At 34.8% G+C, this 23,482-nt stretch overlaps 2 protein-coding genes across 5 annotated transcripts in view; one reads left to right on the top strand and one right to left on the bottom strand.

The window, feature by feature from the left end:
• The window catches only part of dsg2l (desmoglein 2 like), a 40,592-nt gene extending 24,038 nt beyond the window's left edge, over positions 1-16,554 (bottom strand). Inside the window, exons 1-3 of one of the 2 annotated variants that reach the window (XM_067452236.1) lie at positions 16,499-16,554; positions 2,453-2,575; positions 2,079-2,234 (exon numbers count right to left, since the gene is read on the bottom strand). In XM_067452236.1, the coding sequence (XP_067308337.1) occupies positions 2,079-2,234; positions 2,453-2,575; positions 16,499-16,534 (315 nt within the window). In that variant the 5' untranslated portion in view covers positions 16,535-16,554. Of the gene's footprint in view, positions 1-2,078; positions 2,235-2,452; positions 2,576-4,807; positions 4,903-16,498 lie in introns of those variants that run through there. The other variant, XM_067452235.1, reaches the window with a different exon arrangement.
• A 6,434-nt stretch (positions 16,555-22,988) lies between these two features.
• The window catches only part of ss18 (SS18 subunit of BAF chromatin remodeling complex), a 29,718-nt gene continuing 29,224 nt past the window's right edge, over positions 22,989-23,482 (top strand). For all 3 annotated transcript variants that reach the window (XM_067452238.1, XM_067452239.1, XM_067452237.1), the window contains exon 1: positions 22,989-23,148. In XM_067452238.1, the coding sequence (XP_067308339.1) occupies positions 23,080-23,148 (69 nt within the window). In that variant the 5' untranslated portion in view covers positions 22,989-23,079. The remainder of the gene's footprint in view (positions 23,149-23,482) is intronic.

Below are 23,482 nucleotides of genomic sequence, written 5' to 3'. Positions count from 1 at the left end.
GCATGTATGTTTGTTAGTATCAAGTGTATTATGTAGTTTCAGTTCTCCAGCGTGAATATTCTGTTCTGAGTCTTTGTAAATAAATGAACCCGTTAGTTTTGGATGTCTTGGACTTCTCATTGCCTGACTACAGCTACACGGTAAAAGGTACACTATTATTAAAAAATGAAGATTGTTGCTTATCATAATATCAGAATAAGTTTCCTTTAGTTCCAAAATACTTACAGTATAAATAATTTTTAAATTTTCCTAGTTCCATCAACTGTAAAAAAAAACTGCAAGCGTTCAGATATGGAACGCTGACATCTTGGGTCTCAAGACTGCGCGCAAAGTTGAGCCGCGATATCAAAGTCCTGCCCACACACACATAACCAACAACTTTTTGTAAAATAAAAAGTTATGCAAATGTAGCAAAGCTCCAATCTCCTCTTGTTAGTGCCTCCGTGACGACATCGCTCAGAGAAGCTGTCAATCTCAGCTCTCAATTTTAACGTTTTTATCAATAACTTACTGAAACCAAACTTATTTAAAGAACGAACACTTGAATTAACATCAGTGGGATAAAAACATTCTAAACTTTCAGAAACCATCTTTGGAAAAATATATTTGAAGTGTAATTTGATTGTTTAGTTTGTCTAAGTCCCATTAAATTTCATGAAAGGGGCGGGCTTTATGACCTATACTGCATCCAGTCACCTGGGGGAGATTCCCTTTATTCTCCCAATTTTACATATCGTTCCCTTAGACTGTACGTATTTTATAACTTCACTATAATTACCAAAAGTGACACTGTAAATTTGTATCTCTTGCGTAGTACTTTGTGGGCTGTAATCGAAAATGCTACCAAAAGACTATTGCAACTTCTGATTCATTTAAACTTTTGGTTGCTAGGCAACGTGGGGGAGAGGACGCTGGCGTTGTCTGTTCGCCGCTTCTCCACCCACAACAAATCATGTTAATGTACTATTAGATTTACATTTTATTTTATTTCCTTATGTTTGTGACTAGTCTAACAGTCAGAGCTACAATTGGGACTGTTGCTGATTGCTGGCAGCCACTGAGAGGTCGTTGTTCGTCGTTTCGCCGTTTTCAACCGCTTCTCTAATGTTTACGTTTGAATTGCTGCGGTTGGTTTCTGGTTTGGAGGACATTTGATGTTTCTCGCCGCGGGTGCTCACTGGTGGTCTCCCTTGGGCTTGGGCTGCATGGTGGCTGAAGTTTGCACCGGGCTAGCGTCATCCGGGCTCTCGTCGTCGGCGTCCGGCATGATGTTGGGATGTTCTGCTTCTCGGCTGCGCCGTTGTTCCGTCCTGCATTGCGACCGTGGAGCGGCTTGGACATCTGCGCCGGCCCCGGTGTGTCCACAGAAGTGCCCGGAGGAATGTTCTGCCTCCTGCATGGTGCTGCAGCGATCCCCATCGTTTGAATCATCATGAAGAAGACCCATCATCTGGTCTTCAGCTGTCGTGCCTCGGCGATGTCATCGGGACACTGCCGCTGGGAGAAATCTGAAACATGGAGTGGACCACAGTGTGCTGCGGAGCTAACAGTGTGCTGCGGAGCTAACAGAGACTTCCACCATCAGCTGTTTTCTGTCCACCATCAGCTGTTTTCTGTCCACCATCAGCTCTGTTTCTGTTCACCATCAGCTCTGTTTCTGTTCACCATCAGCTCTGTTTCTGTTCACCATCAGCTCTGTTTCTGTTCTGTTTTCTGTGTTGGTTGATTGTTTGTAGTATTCTATATTTTTACTTGTTATTCATTTTTTGTTGTTATTTCCCCCCCCCCCCCCCCCCCCTTTGTTGCACTTTGAGATTCTTCGGAATGAAAAGTGCATTATAAATAAAATCTATTATTATTTATTATTATTAAACTTAATTTGAGTATGAGTAATGTTGTCATTTAGGCAGAATGCATGACATTCAAGCTCTCCTGTGAAATGTTGCTGCTAGCTGCTATCTTTCATACTGAGTCATCAGTACACTTTCAACCAGTACAACATAGATAAGTCTGGAAAGGACAGACACCCATGCAATAAACCTTTATAGTTGTGCATGAAAGATGAAAGTGCTGCTTACGTGATAAATGGGAGTGTCCTCTCTGTCTAACAATCCGTTGATTTTGACCCAGCCGTTATCACTATTAACAGTGAACAGGTTGATGGGTGGCTCGTCAGCGCCTGGTCCACTCAGTGAATATCGTAATTTTGCTGTGGTCTCCACGTCTGAACGGATCTGAAATCAAATCAATTTCATTCTTTAATGCAGGTAAAAAAATAAAAAAATAAAAAGAGCATCTGTTAAATGAAAATGTCAGTAGTCACTCATACACAACACTACCATGTATGTTTTTTCTCTCTAGAGAAAAACTCAACCTAATACTAGTTCATGATAATTCATAGCAAAACATTTAGAAAAGGCCTTATGGTTTTTTTGTTCTGGAGAGATTTTACTTTGGCAATGTATTCCTTTTGCGTATAATCCGTATTTTCCTTCAGTCTGTGGGGTGGGACAATCCATTCTCTCTTCTGTCTGATTTTCTTCTGTTGTCCTCCAGATGCTGCCGTGTTCAGTATCTACAAACAAAAGAACATGTCTATTTTACCCAAATTATCACATATATGGATAAAGGAGGCGTAGTTGGTGCTGTGTTTTGGGATTTTAAGAAAGCTTTTGAAACTGTAAATCATAGCCTTTTACTTGCTAGATTATCAAATTTGGACTTTTCAACTGAGACAATTATGTGGTTTAAATCATATTTAGAAAAATGAAAACAATATGTAAGGGTTATAAATGCAACCTCAGAATACAGATTATAATGTTGGAGTTCCACAAGGTTCTATTTTAGGTCCATTGTTGTTTAGTACCGTATATAAACGATTTACCACATGTCTGTCCTCCAGATGTTGTATGTCAAATGTATGCTTATCATGTTGTCTTGTATGTAACACACAACAATCAACAAGAGGCTGCACAGAAAATAACTGATACAATGAATTATGTTTCAAAATGGCTGGCCAAATCATGGTTACATCTTTATGTTAAGAAAACTGTTTGTATGTTTTTTACAAAAAGGCCAGCTGATTTGAAAGCAGAAGTATTTTTCCAGGGACAGAAACGTGAGGTATACATGAATCTAAATACCTAAGAATAATAATGGACTCTCAGCTTTCTTTAAAAAAAAACATGAAAAAATGGTAAATACAGAAAAATATAATTTAACATTTAATCTAAATTTTAGATTTATAAGAAATAGTTTGACTACAGAACCAGCAGTTTTATTAATGAACTTGATGATTATTCCATACATTACGTACTGTATGACTACCTGGACAAAAACATGTAAGGCTTGTCTTAAACCGGTTGAAATGGAATATATAAACTCATAAGGTCCTAGATAAAAAGCCAAATAGTTTTCACCACTGTAGGCTAGTATTACGTTTTCCATTTTAAGTTGCGAACATTTGATACAAATTGCTGACTTAGTACTAGTTTTTAAAATTTTAAATGGTTATGATCCACCTGTTTTTAAGGATTATATTGGTCAGATAACAGGATGGTGTACACAAGCTGGTACAAGGGGTGATTGTAATGTACCATTGAGAAGAACTACTTTTGGTGACTCATCGTTTGCTTTCAAAGGAACACGTGAGTGGAATAGACTTCCAACAGAGTTAAAAGAAATAAAACATACAACAGGTCATTGTGGTTTCTCAAAAAAGCTTAAAAAATGGTTACTGTTCAATCAAAATTGTGATGATTTATAGATTTATATTTTTGTTTATTTTGTTTTGTTTTGTCCTAAACATCAACCTGCCAAGGGACTACGGATGAAAATTATCCAGTGTTGGCTAATTCTGGTGCATTTTTACATGTTATGTATTGTTAATGTGTATTGTCCCTGATTAAATAATAATAATAATAATAATAATAATAATAAATTAATAAACCACACTGGAGAACCTTTTAGTAGTAAAACAAAACACACGCAATTACATAATACTTTCACAATTTTTCATAATCTGACAGAATTACAGAAATGATGCACACTAATATTCTGCTCCTGATGATATTTGCCATGCTACTCCTAAATTACATATTTTAACTCATAGGCTTTACTCGTCAATAATCCTACAGCTTGAAAAGCAAAGTATACTAACTTTTGGGAGGGGAAAAACTTCAATAGGCTACATGGTTTTGGACGGCTGAAATGTGAAAATATTAACAAACTGTGTAAAAAAAATACAAATCATAAAGTAGCCTACCAAAGTTGGAAGTTCACCAACTGCAAGAAAAAGCAACTATAATTTTAAGACTGACAACCTTTTGTTTTTACTTCCTCAAACTCTGTGATTCCCACCCTCAGTAAGATTATGCTTTCTTCCTCTGGAAATTAGCAAATAGTTTAACCAATAATTTCTGTTTCCATTAAAAAAAACGTCAACATGAGTGTGACATAGCCTATCACGTATAACATTCTTCTTCGGTATGTCTTTCCCATGCCACATAGTTCATTAATAAGAAAATCATAATCCCCTCGCTGAATATCACACATCTGTGTAAGAATGACCACTAGAGAGAACACACAGAGAGAGAGAGAGAGAGAGAGAGAGAGAGAGAGAGAGAGAGAGAGAGAGAGAGAGAGAGAGAGAGAGAGAGAGTTGTGAAGATAACAGATTGAAAGAGTGTTTGAAGACTGCTTAGAAAATAATCCAAATTAAACTTTCAGGATACACTAGACAGAAGATGTAAGATTATAACTCATATGTCAACAGGAACACTGAGGACTTTTTAATCGTTTCACTCACCGCTAGACTCAGCAACACCATAAAAAGTGAAATCCCGTAGAGCTGCGCCATTCCGTCCGCCGCACGTAGCCTACCGCTCCTGCCGTTACTCTCAGAACTTTGACACGGACGGTGGGACTTAACGGTCAGCTGGGGGCGGAGCTTCAGCAGCGCGCTGAAGAATGCGGGGTATGCGAGAGCGCGAGCACGACAGACACCCAGTCCAGACAGGCAGTAAGGACGTATAAAAACATTATGCTCAATGAATCAGATCATCTTCATTAAATATGTGGAAATTCCGTGTAATTACTCTTTTGTAAGAGGTTCTACATGTCTGTGCTCTGATATGTTGGCAGCAAATCGTGTGTTCATCAAGTCAGAATTGTGAGATAAAATGTCGCAATACCCTTTTTTTATTCTGTGGTGGGAACAAGCTTCCATAGCCCCAACTCAAAGAATAAGTCTGTCCTGATTACTATAGGCTATTGTATTTCTAACTAAGTAGCCTAACTAGCCTACACAAATTGAAAACGTCAGTTTAATATCCATAGAATCAAAATTAAATACATTTCTCCCAGTATAGAATATGGCTAGGCTAGGAGAATCAATCACAATTCATTTGTTGAATAAATTCACAATATGTTCCGTTTTCATCTTTATGAATAAACACTATGAAAGTGTTTACTACTCCATAATAATAATAATAACTCAGAGAAATAGTTTATTGTTTCTTATACATTGCCGCACACACACAACTCATAACTTCTTTTTGGCCAAGGATGACTGGAAATGAAGGGTTTGCAAGTATGTGGGAGGACAAGTCACTGCTACAGTATGAATAAAGACATTTAGCAGAAATAGGTGTGGTATTTAGTTCAGATTCAGGTTTAAAAATAATATATTTTTTAAGGGAAAGACGAGCATTTGTAATACTCACTTTTATTAAAAAAGGTTCTGTATTGGTGCCTGTGTTTCCATAACCTTTCCATTCCACAAAAGGTGCTTTAGCTTTATAGCTTTTGCATTATAAAAGTATTCTTAATGCAGTAAGTATGTCTTATTATGCATGGTCTCAATAATAATTGTAACCTCAGTTATAATACTATATTTTATAATTCTATAGAAATGTAAATGTATTATAACTGAGGTTACAATTATTAAAGGTGTTTAATAAATATATTTATTAAACACACCTTTAATGCATTAAACCAGGGCCGTGCACAGACATTTTCAGAGACAGTGGCCCGAACCAAAAAAAGGGGCACTATAAGGGATTGAATATCTTAATAAATAACAAACCTTTTAAAATCATGTAAATACAACTGTTGGGCTTTAGTGCTATTCAGTTTATGTTGTGTATAATTATACTTAAATTAACCCTGCACAAATTTGATCTAATATTTAATGTTTTTTTATTATTATTATTATGTAGATTTATGTAGCAAATGGGAATCGCTAAAATTATTAAATATATTTTGAGACAAATGTTTTGTTCAAAGAAAATAAAGCAACATATTTTCAATAATGTAAGAATATGTAAAACTATGATATTTAGGGTAAATTATAATAAACAGACGGTAATATCATCAATTTGGGTGTCCAACTTATAGATATCACCATATTTATAATGAAACTATCATATTTAAAAATATGATATTAATCATATCATATAGCCTAATGAAATATTGAGTTGTTACTACTCTAAAGCTTTATTAAATTATCTCATTCAATGCTTTCAAAATCTGTACTTTTTAATTTTTTTGTTTCTGTACTTTACATAGCCTATATTTTATATGAACATAAAAGACAGTATATTTATAGAATAATAACTAAATAAATAAAAAACAACAAATAATGACTAATTATTGTTTTTATCAAAATAAACAGAAAATAGTACAAACTTTGCTAAACAGAACCTTTAAAAAACTTTAGCCCCACTGTATAGGCAACCCTATAATGCTAAGATACAACTCATTTAAAACATTTATGGTTATATTACCTTTTTATTGTGTATACTATTAGTATGGTCTTAATAAAATATTAATATGATGTGTGCTAGATACTAGTGTTACTCAGCTGATGAGGGTCAGTGGCTCTAACCACCTTGTAAATTGGTAACACAATGCTTTGGTATTAGCATAGCATTGCACTTGCTGAATTAAAATAACAGTTTAATACATTTAATATATGATCATAATGATCAAATTAATTAATTGGCTTGAATAGAGTCAACTAAAATTTAAAAAAAAAATTTTTTTAAATCAAACAAACTTCCATGAGTGTTTAGAACTTTCTTTTTCTTTTTCTTTTGCTTGAGCCCCTGCCCCATTGAAAGTGAAAGCATCCTTTTCGATCACACCACAGTGCCCCCGCCGAGTTCTAGGGGAAACTTCCTCCCGCACCCTGCCCCTATAGAGATCTTTTCATGCTTAAAATGTTAGAGTAAATGGTAAAAAAAGAAAATAAATTTAAAAAACACACGTGTGTGTGTGTGTGTGTGTGTGTGTGTGTGTGTGTGTGTGTGTGTGTGTGTGTGTGTGTGTGTGTGTGTGTGTGTGTGTGTGTGTGTGTGTGTGAGCCTGTTTATGTGGTTTATGAGGACACAAATTTGTATAACTACATGGGTATTACACTGGTATTACACTATAAATGTGGTTTACGAGGACATATCAAATGTCCTCATAATTCAAATGGCCTTAAAAACATACTAAAAGATGTTTTTTTGAGAAAGTAAAAATGCTGAATGTTTCCTGTGATGGGTAGGTTTAGGGGCAGGGGCAGTGTAAGGGGAAAGAAAATACGGTTTGTACAGTATGAAATCCATTACGCCTAGGAGAGTCCCTGTAAACCACAGACCAACATATGTGTGTGTGTGTGTGTGTGTGTGTAAGATTAATATGTGAGATGTTTAATGTATTGCTATGTTAGTTTGAATTCGCTAGTTAAAGCTGGTCAAGTTTCCACACTATAACATTTTTTGGTTGTTTTTTGTTGGTTTAACTTAAAAAAGTAAGTAACCTGGTTGCCTTAATTTTGAGTTTATTGAAATTAAAAATTTGAGTTGATACAATGAAGGAAATTTGTTTAATAAATAGAAACTCAAAATATTTTTGTATCTGAACCACATAAAACATTTGATAAATCATGAAAATAGCACTATTTGGCATGTTTCACTGCATCATCAGAAATAAAACACACACAATTACCCAATATGCTTAAAAAAAATATTTTAATAATATTTTAATAAAGGTTGACGAATCTCAAAAAAATGTTCATTGTATTAACTCAAAATTTCAATTTCAATGAACTCAAATTTTTAAGGCAACCAGGTAACTTTTTTTCTAAATAATTTTTTACAGTGCACTAAAAACGTTTAAGTTGATCATTTTAATTTAAATGTATGAATTAGCTTACTCAAATGTTTGAAGTTAAGAGCAATTAAAATGCATGAGTACAAAATAAAAATCTGCAAGTTCTGCTAATGTAAACTTTAATTTATTTAACCTAAAAAATTGATTGCGCAACGTTTTTTTTTTTGTTTGTTTGTTTTTTTTGGAAAATTCGCCTTTATTTTTAAGAATGTATAATAGTGTATTAAAGCTATGCGAGTTCCACAAATAAATAGTTAGATCTTCTGTGTCACGTCTTTTGTGAATGGCCAAAATCAATGCAGACAATGGGAATTTGTCTCCATCAGCACTGTCCTCACAGCACCTCAGAGTGGGAAGAAGTCACTTAAGGAAAGTCAACTGAGATGCACTAAAATATAATATTTGGTGAATAGAATGATAACAAAGGTAACTAATGGTCAAAATTTTCACCAGCGTTTAGCAAAAATCTTAAAATGAAAGTTTTAATCTTTATGTTGTTTTTGTGCTCTGAATCATTTCCCCCAGTGCTTGAAGTAGAAACAAATTAAGTGCTGGTGGTGCTCACCAAAAGGACTTTGTTTTGGGTGGGATTGTTTACCTAATAATTCAAGAAGGTCCATATTTTAAAGCTCTTTCTTCTTGGACTCAGTCTAAAACTAACATATAGGTCTTGTAATTGTTATAGCATTTGTTACAGTAATGGTTTATTTACAAAGTAAGACCATTGACAGCTCCTCATTACCATCCAGGCTTTTTTTTTTTTTTAATCTATAGCATTTGTTTTGAAAAATAGCAACACATTTGGGAACCATCAACACCTGCAACATGCCACAGGTGTAATATATATTTACACCTAATATACCTAACATAATTTTCTATTCCCTAAAATCAAATTATCTATAAATTTTACAACTAGTCAAAAAAATTACCACAATAAAATACAATAGAACATAATGTGGTCATCATTTAAAAAGCTTGCAGGATTATGTTTTTCCCTCTTTTGATCATTCATTTTAGTGGCTGTTTTAGATCATGTCCGACTACTTTCTTAATAGAATTTGAATGAGTTGCACATTTTAACATCAGCGTCCCATATAGCAACGCCTCATGCGAATCTATTTTTGGAGCATATTGATACTTCTGCCTGGCCTAGAAATCTAGACGCACCCTAGCGGCAGCAAATCTAATCTGCAGCGAGTGCCGTCTAGCAACTCTCACTGAGAAGTAAACGCCAAACTCTTGTCGGGCCAATCACATCGTGTATAGAGTCGGTGGGCGGGGCTTAACATAATGACGGCCAGAGTTGCGTTTGCGTGTTTCTAGTAAACACAGAAACTGGCGGCGGTCTTTCGAATCAGCTTGCTTGGGAAATGTAAAGCAATCAGTTTCCAGACATTCTTCTAGTGAACAAGCAGAAATTAAAAGAACTAGTTAAAATAACTATGTTGTGTTTTGCTAACAAACCCCAACTTATATGAAAGTTGGCTGAACTTTTGAAAATAAGTTACTTGTACTTAATTTTTATGGTAACCTCTAATACACAAGTTAACTCTACAAAGTAGTAGCAAGTAGTTTTAATTTAAAAAAATATTATTTTCATAAATTTTTTATAAAATATAAAAATATTATAATATATAAATATATTTCCCTCATATTTTCTCCATTGTTACAGGTTCTCTCTTCCCAGTCTGTCAGAAACGCTCTGTTTAGTTCCTGACTCTATGAAGCCCGCCTTCCGAAAAGCATAATGTGATCTGATTGGTTGGCTGCAGCAGTGTGTTGTGATTGGTCAAGTACTCAGCATTAATTACTGTTTTTCCACCCAACATCGATAAAATAAAATCTCTCAATCAAGGCATAATCAAACAAACAAAAAAAAAACCCAGCAAATTATAATTATTATTTTTTAATTTTATTAAAAGAATTCCAGGCTGATGCAATTTTTAGACTGTTCTCCTCAGTGGTGTGACAGCTGTCATCAATGTCAAAATGACCGAGATGGCCAATCAAATCAAAGAAGGTCTTAGCTGTCACAATGCAGCGAGAGTTTGTGGAAAGATTTAATTAGATGCAAATGTTTTACAATATAAATGTTCAGTGACCTACTATCTTGTGCTGAAAACTACTCAACCTTTTATGAAATTTGGATTACGAATATGAATGAATATGTAGACATATTAAATGCATATGGGCCTTTAGTGACCCGGGATGTGATTCACTACCTTTCTCCTCATTCAATTTTTAAAAGTTAGCAATCAACCTTCTCATTATTCCTCAATCAATTCATTATAAACAATATAACAACTTAACAAGAGTTTATATATATATAAAAGAATGCTTGTTTTTCCATACTTTTTTTGTAAAAAATTGTATAGGGTCACAAATGGCCCAAGGTGTGTATGAGTATAAATAAGTATCTTTTTTTTCTGCACAGCAATAATTGAATCTTTAATGACGGAATAAGTGCAATTCACATTTATTCCACAAGGTGGCGATGTCTGATACACAATGATGAAGTAACATTTCACTCATAGTTACTGCAGGCAGAAAACAAAAGAATAGGAAGAATCATTAACAAAACTTGAAATGGCTCAGCGATTTACTGCAGAGCAAGTACTGGACGCAATCAAATATTAGTGTCACTGTCACTTGATCATGAATGTTATGAAAAAGCTGTCAGCGCTCAAAATATTGATTTTGAAGATGTTTTATGAAAATATGTTTGACATGTTGAGCCAGTTACCGAATGTACTGGGAAATGAGCTCTGACGAGGACAATGATGATGGTATAAAACATCTGCTCAGACTGATGCCTTCCAAGCTACAAAAGACAACGAAATGCTTTATTTTATTTGATGTTAGTGTGATTGTTAATCTAAGAGTTTTTTATTATCGTGACGAGATCCATCCATGTTAAATATAGATCCGGGTCACTAAAGACCCGGATATGTAATAATAATAGGCGAAACAGTCACGCATTTAAAGGTTAACATAAAATATTATTTTGAACTAGTTGAAACTGATTACTTCATAACTACAATTAGACCAATCGCTTCTTTTAATCCTTTAATTAGGCTATTTAATTTCTTTTTTGTTATTATTGATATTATTATTATTATGGAGTAGATTCTTATTAGCGTGTGCCAGACCAAGAATGTATTCAAAGTTTTTATCAGTGAATTTTAAGTGACACCTGAAAAAGGTCAAACCTGTCGATCAGATGTTGGTGAAAGTTGTGTTTATTACATTCTACTTCCTATTGCAACCCACTGAGTTCGCACAGGCCCAAGTCGCACCTCTCTTGTGGCGACATTTGTCACACCTGTTACCATCACTGGTTTCAACACACTACTAACTAACTCAACCAGGCCTCGCCCCATTATTTTGTGTATGCTGGGAATCAGTGTTTTATTTCACAAATGTAAGGTTCCCTCTGGCTATTGCAATGGCATTTCCAAGTAACTACATATATCTAAACAGAGTCCACGACCGCAATACGAAATATGCAAATTCTGAAACTGCCCAAGCCGGCTTAGGCTGCTTAAAGTTTGTTTTTCAAACCTGCAGTTACTGCCAGCAACAGAGCTACTAAAATTAGACACTTTATCAGGCTGATAATATCAACAAACTTCATACTGTGATAGGCGGTCCAAACACACAAGCCAGACTGCCAACTGTCAATAAACACAAAGTTAACAGACCATGAACCTAAAATTTTAAACTGCATGATGCATTATTAATGAAAACACAGTAAACACACTGAAAAAAAAGGCATATTATTTGCGCAACAAAACTGTGTGTCTCTTCTAAACGTGATTTCTTTGCTTTCGATTAATGTAATTATCTTAAATGTGCAATCTACTAGATTACATTATTTGGGGTTAATGTGAACCAATCAAGTACTCGAACATGATTTTTGCTGAAACGGTAATTCCCAGCATGCTTTGCGTGTGACTTGAAGAAAAGAGTAAAATTGTTGAACTTAAGTGTTATTTTATGTGTTTTTTGGGCAAAATTAAATAAGGGGGAGACTTTATATTGTTTAATAGTGTTTAATGTTTAATAATGTTGGAATAATTTGAACCATTTAAATTATTCTGGGTTAGCTTAGGCTGTGGACTGAGACAGCACATGTCATTACAGAGCATTTTATACACTTGACATGTTCATTATGTGCTATTGCTAGCTTACTGAATGAAAGCTAGCTTGTTGCGTCTTATAAATCAGACAAGTGACCACTAAAATATACACGAAACAAAATGAGCTTGTGATTTGATGAAAGAGGCAGAGTCTCAACCTTCCCATATGCACATCATGTTGTTAGAAAACCATATTAAAATAGTTTTGGGTTACTTAAAAATTACTTTAATAATTCATGATGTTGTGTGTACAAATTATGTTTGTTTAACTTTATTGAATCATGTGGAACTGATGCACATGATTGAACCATGTAAATCCAACACACCTTTTTTTCAGTGCAGAATAACTTACATTTAAAAAAAACACTTCTTTTGTGCAGTTTTATATGCACAAATGTTTGTTTACAGTTTTATACTGAGGTCAGAGCAGTGCAAAGTTACTAACAAACTTAGCTAGAGTTATTTAAATGAGGAATATTGAAGGAAGAAAACTCACTTTACAAGGGAGGCGTTTCAGGAAGTTCATAAACAGTGACACTGAAATAGAGAAGTACTCTCGCTGGAGGGACTTTGTGCTTTGCTGAGCTTTTTTATGCTCAAACAGCAACATTACGCACTAAATTTATCTCTAAAAGATCCAAAAGGCCCACTGTGTTTGCAGCAGACTGGACCAAGAACACCCTTGAGCTGCAGATGATAAGATACATATAAAGTGAAAACAGTATCATAATCCTGCACATGCAGGTGCACAGAAAACAATTAATGCAGACAACAAAATCATGCAAACATCATGCAGTCAGTATGTCATTTAATACGCAAATAATAATAAAAAATATTAAAATAGCCATTTGTATCAGTATGAATTGCCTCACTAGCCCCATTTTCAGGGCTTTAAGACCCTAAATTTCCACCCAGCCCTCTTAAAAAGTTGCTGTTAACACCGTAATATGTACACTAATTCATTCGCCTCAGTCACCTTTAAAACTCATATGAGACCGGTATTATTATTATTAATTATTCAAATGGCAGCAGCACCAGTGTCAGAGGACGAGGACACACAAAATGGACACACAAAATGTGTGCATTTATTGATAGATTATTATGATATCTGCATATGTGTAGTTCTTTGTCATAAATACAGTTCAAATAATATGATGCGAAAGCAATTCAAGATATATATATATACACACACACATATATGATAATAAATGCAAGCGCAAAACACATGAAAAGAACTATAAAAGGGAGTGAAAATCGCAAATAAGTGGTCATCCACTACCTTCTACTGGTTATAGCAGCAATTCCTTTATTTTCCACCAGGTGACAGATATCCTTCACTAAAGCGTTATCTACTAACTAACAGCTTTAACAAAATGTTATCTCCATGAATGAAAAGGATAAATGTAGATCTTCTTAAATTAATTTTACTGCACAGATAAAAAAAATTATAGTGCTTGAAACATTACAAGTTGAATTTTTTTAAAAACATCTTTTTACCTACATATTGCTAATCTAGATAATTACAGTAATATGAAGTGTGTCTCTTTTTTAATCAATACTAATGCATATTAGCTGGTTATTTAAAAAAATACTAGATGGATAGGTAGTGTAGAACCTACTGTTCATGTGTACCCTATATAAACAATATCTTAAATATAAAAATAATAATCATACTAATATTAAAATCCTTGAATCGCCCTTGATCAGTATTCTCAAGTGTTCTGAAATCTTGACTTGCATAAGCAATGTGTGACTCGTCATATGTTGGGAGTGTAGTTTACACTGGAAACCACGACATTACAGGGGAAATGACATCCAGTTTGGCTATTTCTAACAAGAAAATTACAGAATTTTAGATTTTGCTGAGAATTCTTTTTGAATAACATTTTTGTTATTTAGAAGAGACATATGAGGGGAAGTTAATGTTTCAAAGATTACAAGGGCATTTTGTTAATGTGCATGGATACATTTTGATTTCACAGAATTTACACTGTAAAAAAAATATTTAGAAAAAAAGTTACCTGGTTACCTTAAAATTTCATTTGAGTTCATTGAAATTAAAATTTTGAGTTAATACAATGAAGATTTTTTGAGATTCAACAACCTTTATTCAAATATTATTAAAAGATTTTGTAAGCATATTGTGTAATTGTGTGTGTTTTATTTCTGATGAAGCAGTGCAACGTGACAAATTGTACTATTTTCATGATTTATCCATTTTTTTATGTGGTTCAGATACAAAAATATTTTGAGTTTCTATTTATTAAACCAATGTCCTTCATTGTATCAACTCAAATGTTTAATTTCAATAAACTCAAAATTTTAAGGCAGCCAGGTTACTTACTTTTTAAAGTTAAACCAACAAAAACCAACTACATTTTTTACAGTGTAAAAGATAAACAAAAGAGAAATGAATTCTACCAGACTGTGGTCTTGTGAAAGACTCTCTCATAAAAATCCACCATGTGTTTCTTATCTCTTTAAACAACAAGTTAATAATTCATTTCAATCGGCTAGGAAAGATAAGAGCTCCAGCAGGCTTACAATAGAAGCACTGTTTCCGACTCATCTTGACACTGACACTGACACTTTATTTTTTGACTGTTACAATTGACTTGAGTGTTGTCTGCGCATGCACCTCATCAGATTCAGTGCTAAACCGTCATTGAGACAAAGGTAATTCCATAGCAAAGCAGATCCTCAGTCCTCAGTGTTGGCAATGCATGAGATTCATGCCGTAAGAAGTTTTTACTGCAGGGTGGATGAGACATCAACAGGCAGATTGCATGGCGTATCACATTGATAAGATGTTGTGTCATGAAGGCTTGCGCACTGTACCGTGGAAAGGTGGAGATGTGGGAACTCCGCTCAGAATTATTGTTTACCTCCCACAGTGTGTGAGTCAATCCATGAGGAGTTGCCTGCGCCCATTTCACTCTTATCAGTGTTCATCAAAGACATCCGTCAAGTTTATGAAAGCTGGTCATGTGGTTGTGTATTAGGGTGTGCCGTGTTTAGTTGGAATAAAACTAAAAACCTGGTGTGATTGCTCTGTTGCGGTTCATTTGAATAAGTGTAAAAGCTGCCACCTGAACCCTGAAGCGCACCAAACAAGGACAACAAGCCGTTGAAAATATGGTTTACTCTCAATTTCCAGACAAACGTGGGTGCGGTCCAAAGAAATATGAATGCAACAGGGACCAAAGACATGTAAGCAAACCGAAAACAGGAGGTTGAGACCATGACAAGGACAGCAAGCTCTCTTTCTCATCATAGTCACGATGTCGCCCATGGAAAAAGTATTCATCCTTCACCCAAGAAGTACAGACTCATGTTTAAAAAGAGTCTGGTAAAAGTTGTCCCAAACCAGCACAAAAGAAGATACTCTGTAGAATGTTTGTAACCAAACTGTTGATGGTCCCCATTGACTTCCATAGTATGGAGGAGCAAGTAAATAAGTAGGTTAAAGTAAGCAAATTATGACAAAATTTAAATTTTGGGGCTAAACTACCACTTTAATATTGGAGAAATAAAAATCAGAGTATACATTTCCATATATATATATATATATATATATATATATATATATATATATATATATATATATATATATATATATATATATATATATATAAAGAAAAGTATTTCTTTAAATCAGAACTGCTCACATTGGCAACATGACTGAGAACACACATTCCAGAGACATGCCTATTCACTGGCCTAAACAATTTGAGATAACAAATGGAACGTATTTTTTCGGAGCTTTCTCAAATTCAACAGCAAATTCTTGAAAGTCAGCACTTCATGCTTTTTAGGTTGACATAAAGGAATCTTTTTTGACGCCGACAACTTCGAACATGAACATCTCCTTCATATGGCCACGTCGGCATCGCTATATCTCCCTCTGTCTCATTCATAACTTTAGACATTCTTCCTTTTACCTTACTCCATGGTCTTTAGCCTAAGTCTGTGGGGTGTGATAACCAGGAAATGACAAAAAGCACACAATGACAAGAAATAATATTAATCTTGCCACCAAATACAGTTTAAAACTAAAGTAACAAGCCTGGTTTGAAAATGTAAAAATAAAGCATGTGAAACAATTTAGGGAGTGAAAGTAAATAAGTAAATAAGAAAAATAAATAGTGAACTACTGATAGCAGAAAAATCTACTTAAGCAATGAAGTTGTCTTAACACTTACTTTCCCTCTCTGGCCATCGCAGGTCAGTACAGGCATCAGAATCGCGTCTCCTCTCAGTAGATCTTCATTCGAGTGTGTGGCAGAAGGATTCCTGTTTATATATGACTCCGTTACGCGTTATTAGCTCTTCACAATGAGCGCATTTAACATCATTGGGATGTTTAAATCTAAGTTGGCAAAACTCACATTTTTTTAAGTTAAGAAATTCAAAGTTTAAGTAAACAAAACTTGCAGAGTTTGGTTTTTGCACTCATACATAAAAAAAAAACTTGAAACATCTGAGTACGCTAATTTATACCTTTATCTTAAAATTATCATGTTATCTCAACTTAATTATTTTTAGTAGTAGAAACTTGTATAATTTTAACTAATTAGAAAATGCTAACTTGCTAATTGGTAACACAATGCTTTGATAGCATTAGCATAGCAATTGCTGAATGAGTATGACAGTAGAACATTTAACCTATCTGTTCTCAAACTAAGCTCATGTTCCACAACAACAACAACAAAAATCCACATAACAGAAACTCTTTTAAATTAGCATAGTAACACATTAAACACTACTAAATACATTTAACATTAATCTTGCAAAAAAAAACATTTACTCTCCCTTTCAAGTGTCATGGCAAAGTATGCTGGGAAATATAAATCCTAACCCAGTTTCCGCTAAAATCAAGTTGGTCTAAATTAAAAGAAACAAGTTCTCAAAACAATGAAACAATTCAGATTACTTAAAATGTATCAGTTTCATGAACCTAAAAGAAAATGAAAGTTCTAAATACTCATAAAAGGTAATTGGAGTAAGTTTACACTACTCAAACCAAATTATTTTGAGCATAGGGTTTACAGTGAAATTCTGTCATGAAATTCTGTAATAAAAGCCGACTTAGGTTGTGAACATATCCCCATGCCTTTAGGTTTGGTGTTAAAAAGGCAATTTGATTACTAAGCGAGCAAGACCAGGAGCAGGAGCAGGAGCAGGAGCAGGAACAGGAGCAGGACCAGGAGCAAGACCAGGAGCAGGACCAGGACCAGGACCAGCACCAGCAGGGCTGGACTCGGGCTAAAATTCGGCCCTGGACAAATCCAGCACATCTGGCCCACGAGTTCCCCTGGGAATGTTTTTGATAGGATTGTTCATAAATTAAAAATAAATGAATAAATCAAACTAGTACAGGGACTTTTGTCACTAGGCATTAAAACACTTATTTTGAGCTAACATGTTGTAAAGTAAATTCACTGCTAAATGCTGCCATCATTCCAAATCTGTCTGACTTTCTCTCTTCTGTGAAACACCGAAGAATGTTGGCAACCAAACCATTTTGGTTACACTTGACTTCTATTGTATGGACAAAAAAAAAAAAAACCTGTTCCACAAAAAAGAAAGTCATTTTGGAATGACATTGTGAGTAATTATGACATTTTGATTTAGGTAGATCAAATGATAGATATGAGACTCTCATTAAAGTTGCTGGTCACGGCTGTTTTCAGCCATATTTACCATAGAACCCTTTAATGCTTTAACCTTTGAGCGTCATAACTTTGCAGATGTTGTTTAGGCTCAAACAGCAAAATTACACACTAATGTTAAAAAAAAATCATAATCGCCTCGCTTAAATGGTTACTTCAGCGATTAGCATATGGCTTTGTATCAGTAGAAACCCTGAAGTATATTCAAATTATTGTGCTTTCCCCCCTCATATCCCCCTGAGACAAGAGATTTATGCAATTTATTTCTGGAAAAATTCCTCCTATGATGCAAATTGACGATATTTGCATCATAGGAGGAATGTTTGACCAAAGGCTAAAGACTACAGCTAGCAGAGGGAGCCATTTCCGCATGTTTTGAACCCGTGCATGGGGGATGGGAGATCACATTCACAGCTCAGCTCAGTTACAGGCACTCATTTAAACGGAGCTATGGCGAGCAATGTAAGTCTTTTAACTTCTCAAATTAATTTCTAAGCTTGCAAAGGCATGAACTGAAACGCGCCAGACTGAACTCGCGTTGTGAATGTATGCCGTGAGTGTAGTCACGATTACCTCAGCTCTCATCATGAGAGCTCATCAGCTCATTTATCTGACTCCTGCAGTTAGTGCTCAGTGCTGTGATACTTGCGCAGTGACTCACTCATTATATTGAACAGACATGTTCAGTTTTTAATTGTAGTGTCTTCTCCAACTCAGTCACAGTAATCCAGTAGCGGTGGCTTTGGGAATGGCCTCACAGGGCAGCGAAGCATTCTGGGAATTGTAGTCTTTCATCCCCATGAACAAAAATACATTTTCTGTCTTTTCTCAGTCTAGAAGGCACCAAATTCAAAAATAATTTCACATTTCTACTACATTGATGACCCAGTTTAAATGCAGATTCATCTTCCCAGCGCTGAAGTACCACTTTAAAGATTAATCTATTAAATGTATACAGTGAATAAAGGGTTGTTACGGCTGACCCAGGACCTGGGTTACACAAAAATTACTCAAACACTGGGTTGTTTGACCCAGGAGATCGGTAGCACAAAAACCAACCAAACATTGGGATGTTATGTTTGACCCAGGATCTGGGTTACACAAAAGCTACCCAATAATTGGGTTGTTACGTCTAACCCAGGATCTGGGTAACACAAAAGATACACAAACAGTGGGTTGTTATGTCTAAAGCAGGATCTGGGTAACATAAAAACTACCCAAACACTGGGTTGCTACGGCTCTCACCCCCAAAATATTTTTTAATATCAAATTTGGTACCAAAATAGCTGATGCATTAAATGATCCAATCCATGATTTATAAACCGTAAAATAATCCAAACATAATTTTTTGATCCATTAAACCACTACCTACTATATATATCCAAGAAAAAAAATGATCTGACCAAGTAACACATCTGTTGCTTTTGTTCTGACCAAATGAAAACTAAATCACGTAGGTTCCTGATGTTAAATCTAACGATTGCTCAGTCAGATCAGATCACACATTGCAAATTATCCCGCTACCCGTTGAGCAACTGAAATGTCTGTTAATGTCTGTAAAATGTCAGAATTGAAGCCATCACTGAGATCTCTGAATGGTCAATTACTCTCGTTTCTAACACAGGATAACACTCTATCGCTTTAATTTCTCTTTTTGACTGCAGGTTTGAGGTTTCTTGGTTTTGACAAAAGTGACTCCCCAGATGCCAAAGATGATTGCCGATTAGACCTTTCTAGGTTAAAAGCAGCCATACGATAAAATGAAGAGCTAAACGCTCCATCAATCATTGTTAGACCAAACAGAAGAAAATGTCGTTGCCAAACATTTAACATGCTATAAACACAATAATGATCCAATCACATAAAGCATTTACATATTTAAATTCAAAAAGTGGCTTTTTTTTAGAGCAGGCAGTGTATATTTCAATAAGTAGTGAGCGATACCTTGTGATTGATAGACAGAACCTCTTGATAAACCAAACCTAATGTTTATAACATGAGCTACTGTAATACTCTGAGATGATCTGATCCCACATATCCCGCTCCCTCTGCTCCCTCTGCTGGTGACCTTTCAGAAAGTTGATGAGACAAGTATTACATACCCTGCATCTCAATGTGCATACTATTCACCCTATCCACGCCCTAAATAGCATTGAATATTACTAATGTCACAAACTATTTAGGATGTATAGTATGCAAATTGAGATGCAAGTTTTCACACAAAAAAATTCATTTCATCTCTCAGTTTAGCTTTCAGAAGGAAACAAAAAAAGCTGAAAAAAGACCATATTTTTAGGTCCTGTAAATATAATACATGAAAAACGTTCTTATTTGGAAATGTAAAAGAAAATGGCATTTTGAAATAACAATTCTGCTTTTACTGTACCAAAATAAAATCTAAATCAAAACAAAACAAAATAAACAAAATCAATCAATTTTGCAGAAATTAAGTTAAAAGGATAGTTCACCCAAAAATGAAAATTTTATATTTATCTGCTTACCTCCAAGATAGTTGATTTTGTTTCTTTAGCAGAACAGAAACTAAGATTTTTAACTCAGTCTTTCAGTCTGTCAGTCATATAATGCATGTCAATGGTAGAAAAATCTGCGAGAAACAGTACATATGTTTATATATATATATATATATATATATATATATATATATATATATATATATATATATATATATATATATATATATATATATATATATTACCTCGTTCATGTAGATTTGTAAAAGTTATAGTTCTTATTTTTCATGTAAAAAGATAAAATTAGACCCTTGGCGTAAAATTGACATTGAAGGCCCTGAGTGGCATGTATAGTGTTGTTATCTTTAAATAATAATTGGTATATATATATATATACACACACATACATACATACATACATACATACATACATACATACATAGGTTTCTAAGTATAAGAGTGTCACTGTGGCACCAAGTATCACAATACTTATTGGTCCATCTTCATCTACAATGATATGATATGTCAAACATAAAAAAAAGGGAAGTTCAAAACTGATTAAAATGTAACCCACCAAAATAGCTGAAGACACAACTACAACAGAAATAAATCATAATAACCTAGATTTGCAGAGTCAAAATAAAGACTCAAACATTTTGCTTAATTTGAGCTATTTTGGGGGGTTATTTCATAATTTGATTGATCTAGGCTACATATGTGCATTTTAAAATATTTTAAGATGGTTGAAGAAAAAAAAAGTTTTAAAACCATGTTAGTGGGTAGAACATTATCTGTCATACCTGCTCTCTCGTCATTCAACCCGTCCATCACTCTTTTTTTCTCAGTCTCCTTCTCTTGCCGTGTCTTTTCTCATCCTCTGACTGACAGTCTGTTCATTTCCGTCTGTGTAAGAATAAAGTAATCACAGGGTCAACTGATATAGCCTATATTTTATTAAGCATTTTCTTATTCAAGTTAATTTACTGACAACGCTATAGGTTTAATAAATTAATTTGCAATATGCACACACATACATTCATTATCTTATGCCTAATCTAATTATTTTACAATATTTATACACCTTTAAAAAATACCGAGGTCTGGACCACGGCGACCAGCTGGAGTCGATAGGCAGCCAATAGTTTACCTCAACACTTCCGTTCACATAGTCAGAGTCAGAGATAGAGGTCTGGTTCAGATACCGTTCACAACAGAGCCTTTGCAGGCTATACACGATGATGCGCTTGTATCAAATTTAAATGGATAAAGCGACTGTGGCGTTTGTTATCACTTCAATAGATCGGCGAAAGGCAAGCGCCCAGTTTGTCAGCGCTATGTGTGAGGCGGTTTAGCTCAGCTGATCTTCTTCACTGCTGGAATGGATCTATTTATTTATTTATTTATTTATTTATTTATCTAAGGTGCTGTTCCGGCCCTCTTTAACCCCTAAAATAGTTGTAATTAATGGGATTTATTATTCCGTAGCCTATTTCCAAGATTTTGATGTAACTATAGGCTACATTTGAGACATCCGCTTTCGGCAGCCTATAAATCATCAAATTTCCATTTAGAGTCTTGCTATTAGCCTATGACATAATTTAAATAAAAATATGGGCAAAACATGCAGCCTAAATATTCATATGCCTGTTTATAGTCCTTGAATAATTTTACCTTTCAGATGAATGGATTCTGCCTTCCTTGTCATCGGTTATTCAATAATTCAACTAGCCTACTGCATTTTCAATTTTTAAATAGAATAGATTATTTATTCACATATTTATTTTACAAGTATGTTACAAAATATATTGTATTATATATATATATATATATATATATATATATATATATATATATATATATATATATATATATATATATATATATAATATATTGATTGTTAAAAAATATTCCAAAAGACAGTTAGCTCTGTAGTTTTAGCTCTTTGAATAATTTTACATTTTGTTCAGTGACTAAATTAGCAATTTTTTTCCCATAATAACACTGATGCGTCATCAGCTGTAAAAAAATAAATAGGTCATAGCAGGCTAATCTTAAAAGCACGTATATTTAATTTAGCTATTTACAATATTCAGTTCGAATTTAAATGTAACGCTAATAGCCTACAATGGTGTATGACATGGAAAATTACAACAATGAATTTTTACACCAAATGTTGCAGACACTCATATGGGAAATGTAAATTCAATGAGTATATTTCACACTACGACGCTGTTTTGCACATTCAATTTGAGCTTGACCAACGAAACGCTCCTAGTGTGCACGAAACGAATGCCATTTGGAATTCCCCCTCTGTGACCCTCAGGAACAAACTATTATTGTCGAAAATAGGGGTGACGCCGTGACTCTTGCGCATACATTTTTGTGTTAACGGGGGATATTGTGCTATACATATCAAATTTTGAATAATGCACTTTCAGTTGTTTTCATAAATATTTTCCCAAGCGATTGGATTCGAGAGAGTCACGTTAGTTGCTTGGTTTGGGTGCGATGAGATCACCGACGTCCCCGATGGTCACGTGAGCAATGGATCAGTCTGATTTCGCAGCTCAGCGCGTTTGTTCGCGTCGGTCAGTGTGTTTGATTCACTGTAACGGTGATCTCAACCAACGATAAACCAACATGTCTGTGGCTTTCGCACAGCACCGGCAGCGTGCCAAGGGCGATATAACGCCTGCCGGGATTCAAAAGGTAATTTAATTTAATCATTCATCAAGCAGAGCGAAATTGCGTTTGTAGAATGGGCTCGGCTAGTTAGCCGTGACATCTCTCCCGCCAACACCATTATCAAAACATCTCAGAGACATGTTTGTCATCGTATTTAAAGGCTCCTATGAGACAGAAACACGTATAACGCAGAGCTGATTTTGACTCATTGTGCAGCTTTTTAACGATGTTGAAATCTGCTCATCTCCGCCGTGTCTTTGTTAGCCGCTACGCGCTCGACACTCGGATCAATCACAATAGAGGCTTGTGTACTAGCATCGCAGTGGACGCGTTCAATCGCGGAAAATCGCGTGCCATC

Source organism: Pseudorasbora parva, chromosome 9 (genome assembly GCF_024679245.1).
Source record: "Pseudorasbora parva isolate DD20220531a chromosome 9, ASM2467924v1, whole genome shotgun sequence".
Taxonomy (NCBI): Eukaryota; Metazoa; Chordata; class Actinopteri; order Cypriniformes; family Gobionidae; genus Pseudorasbora; species Pseudorasbora parva.
The sequence above is the reverse complement of the archived record's forward strand: the minus strand, read 5'-3'. Positions and strand labels throughout refer to the sequence as shown.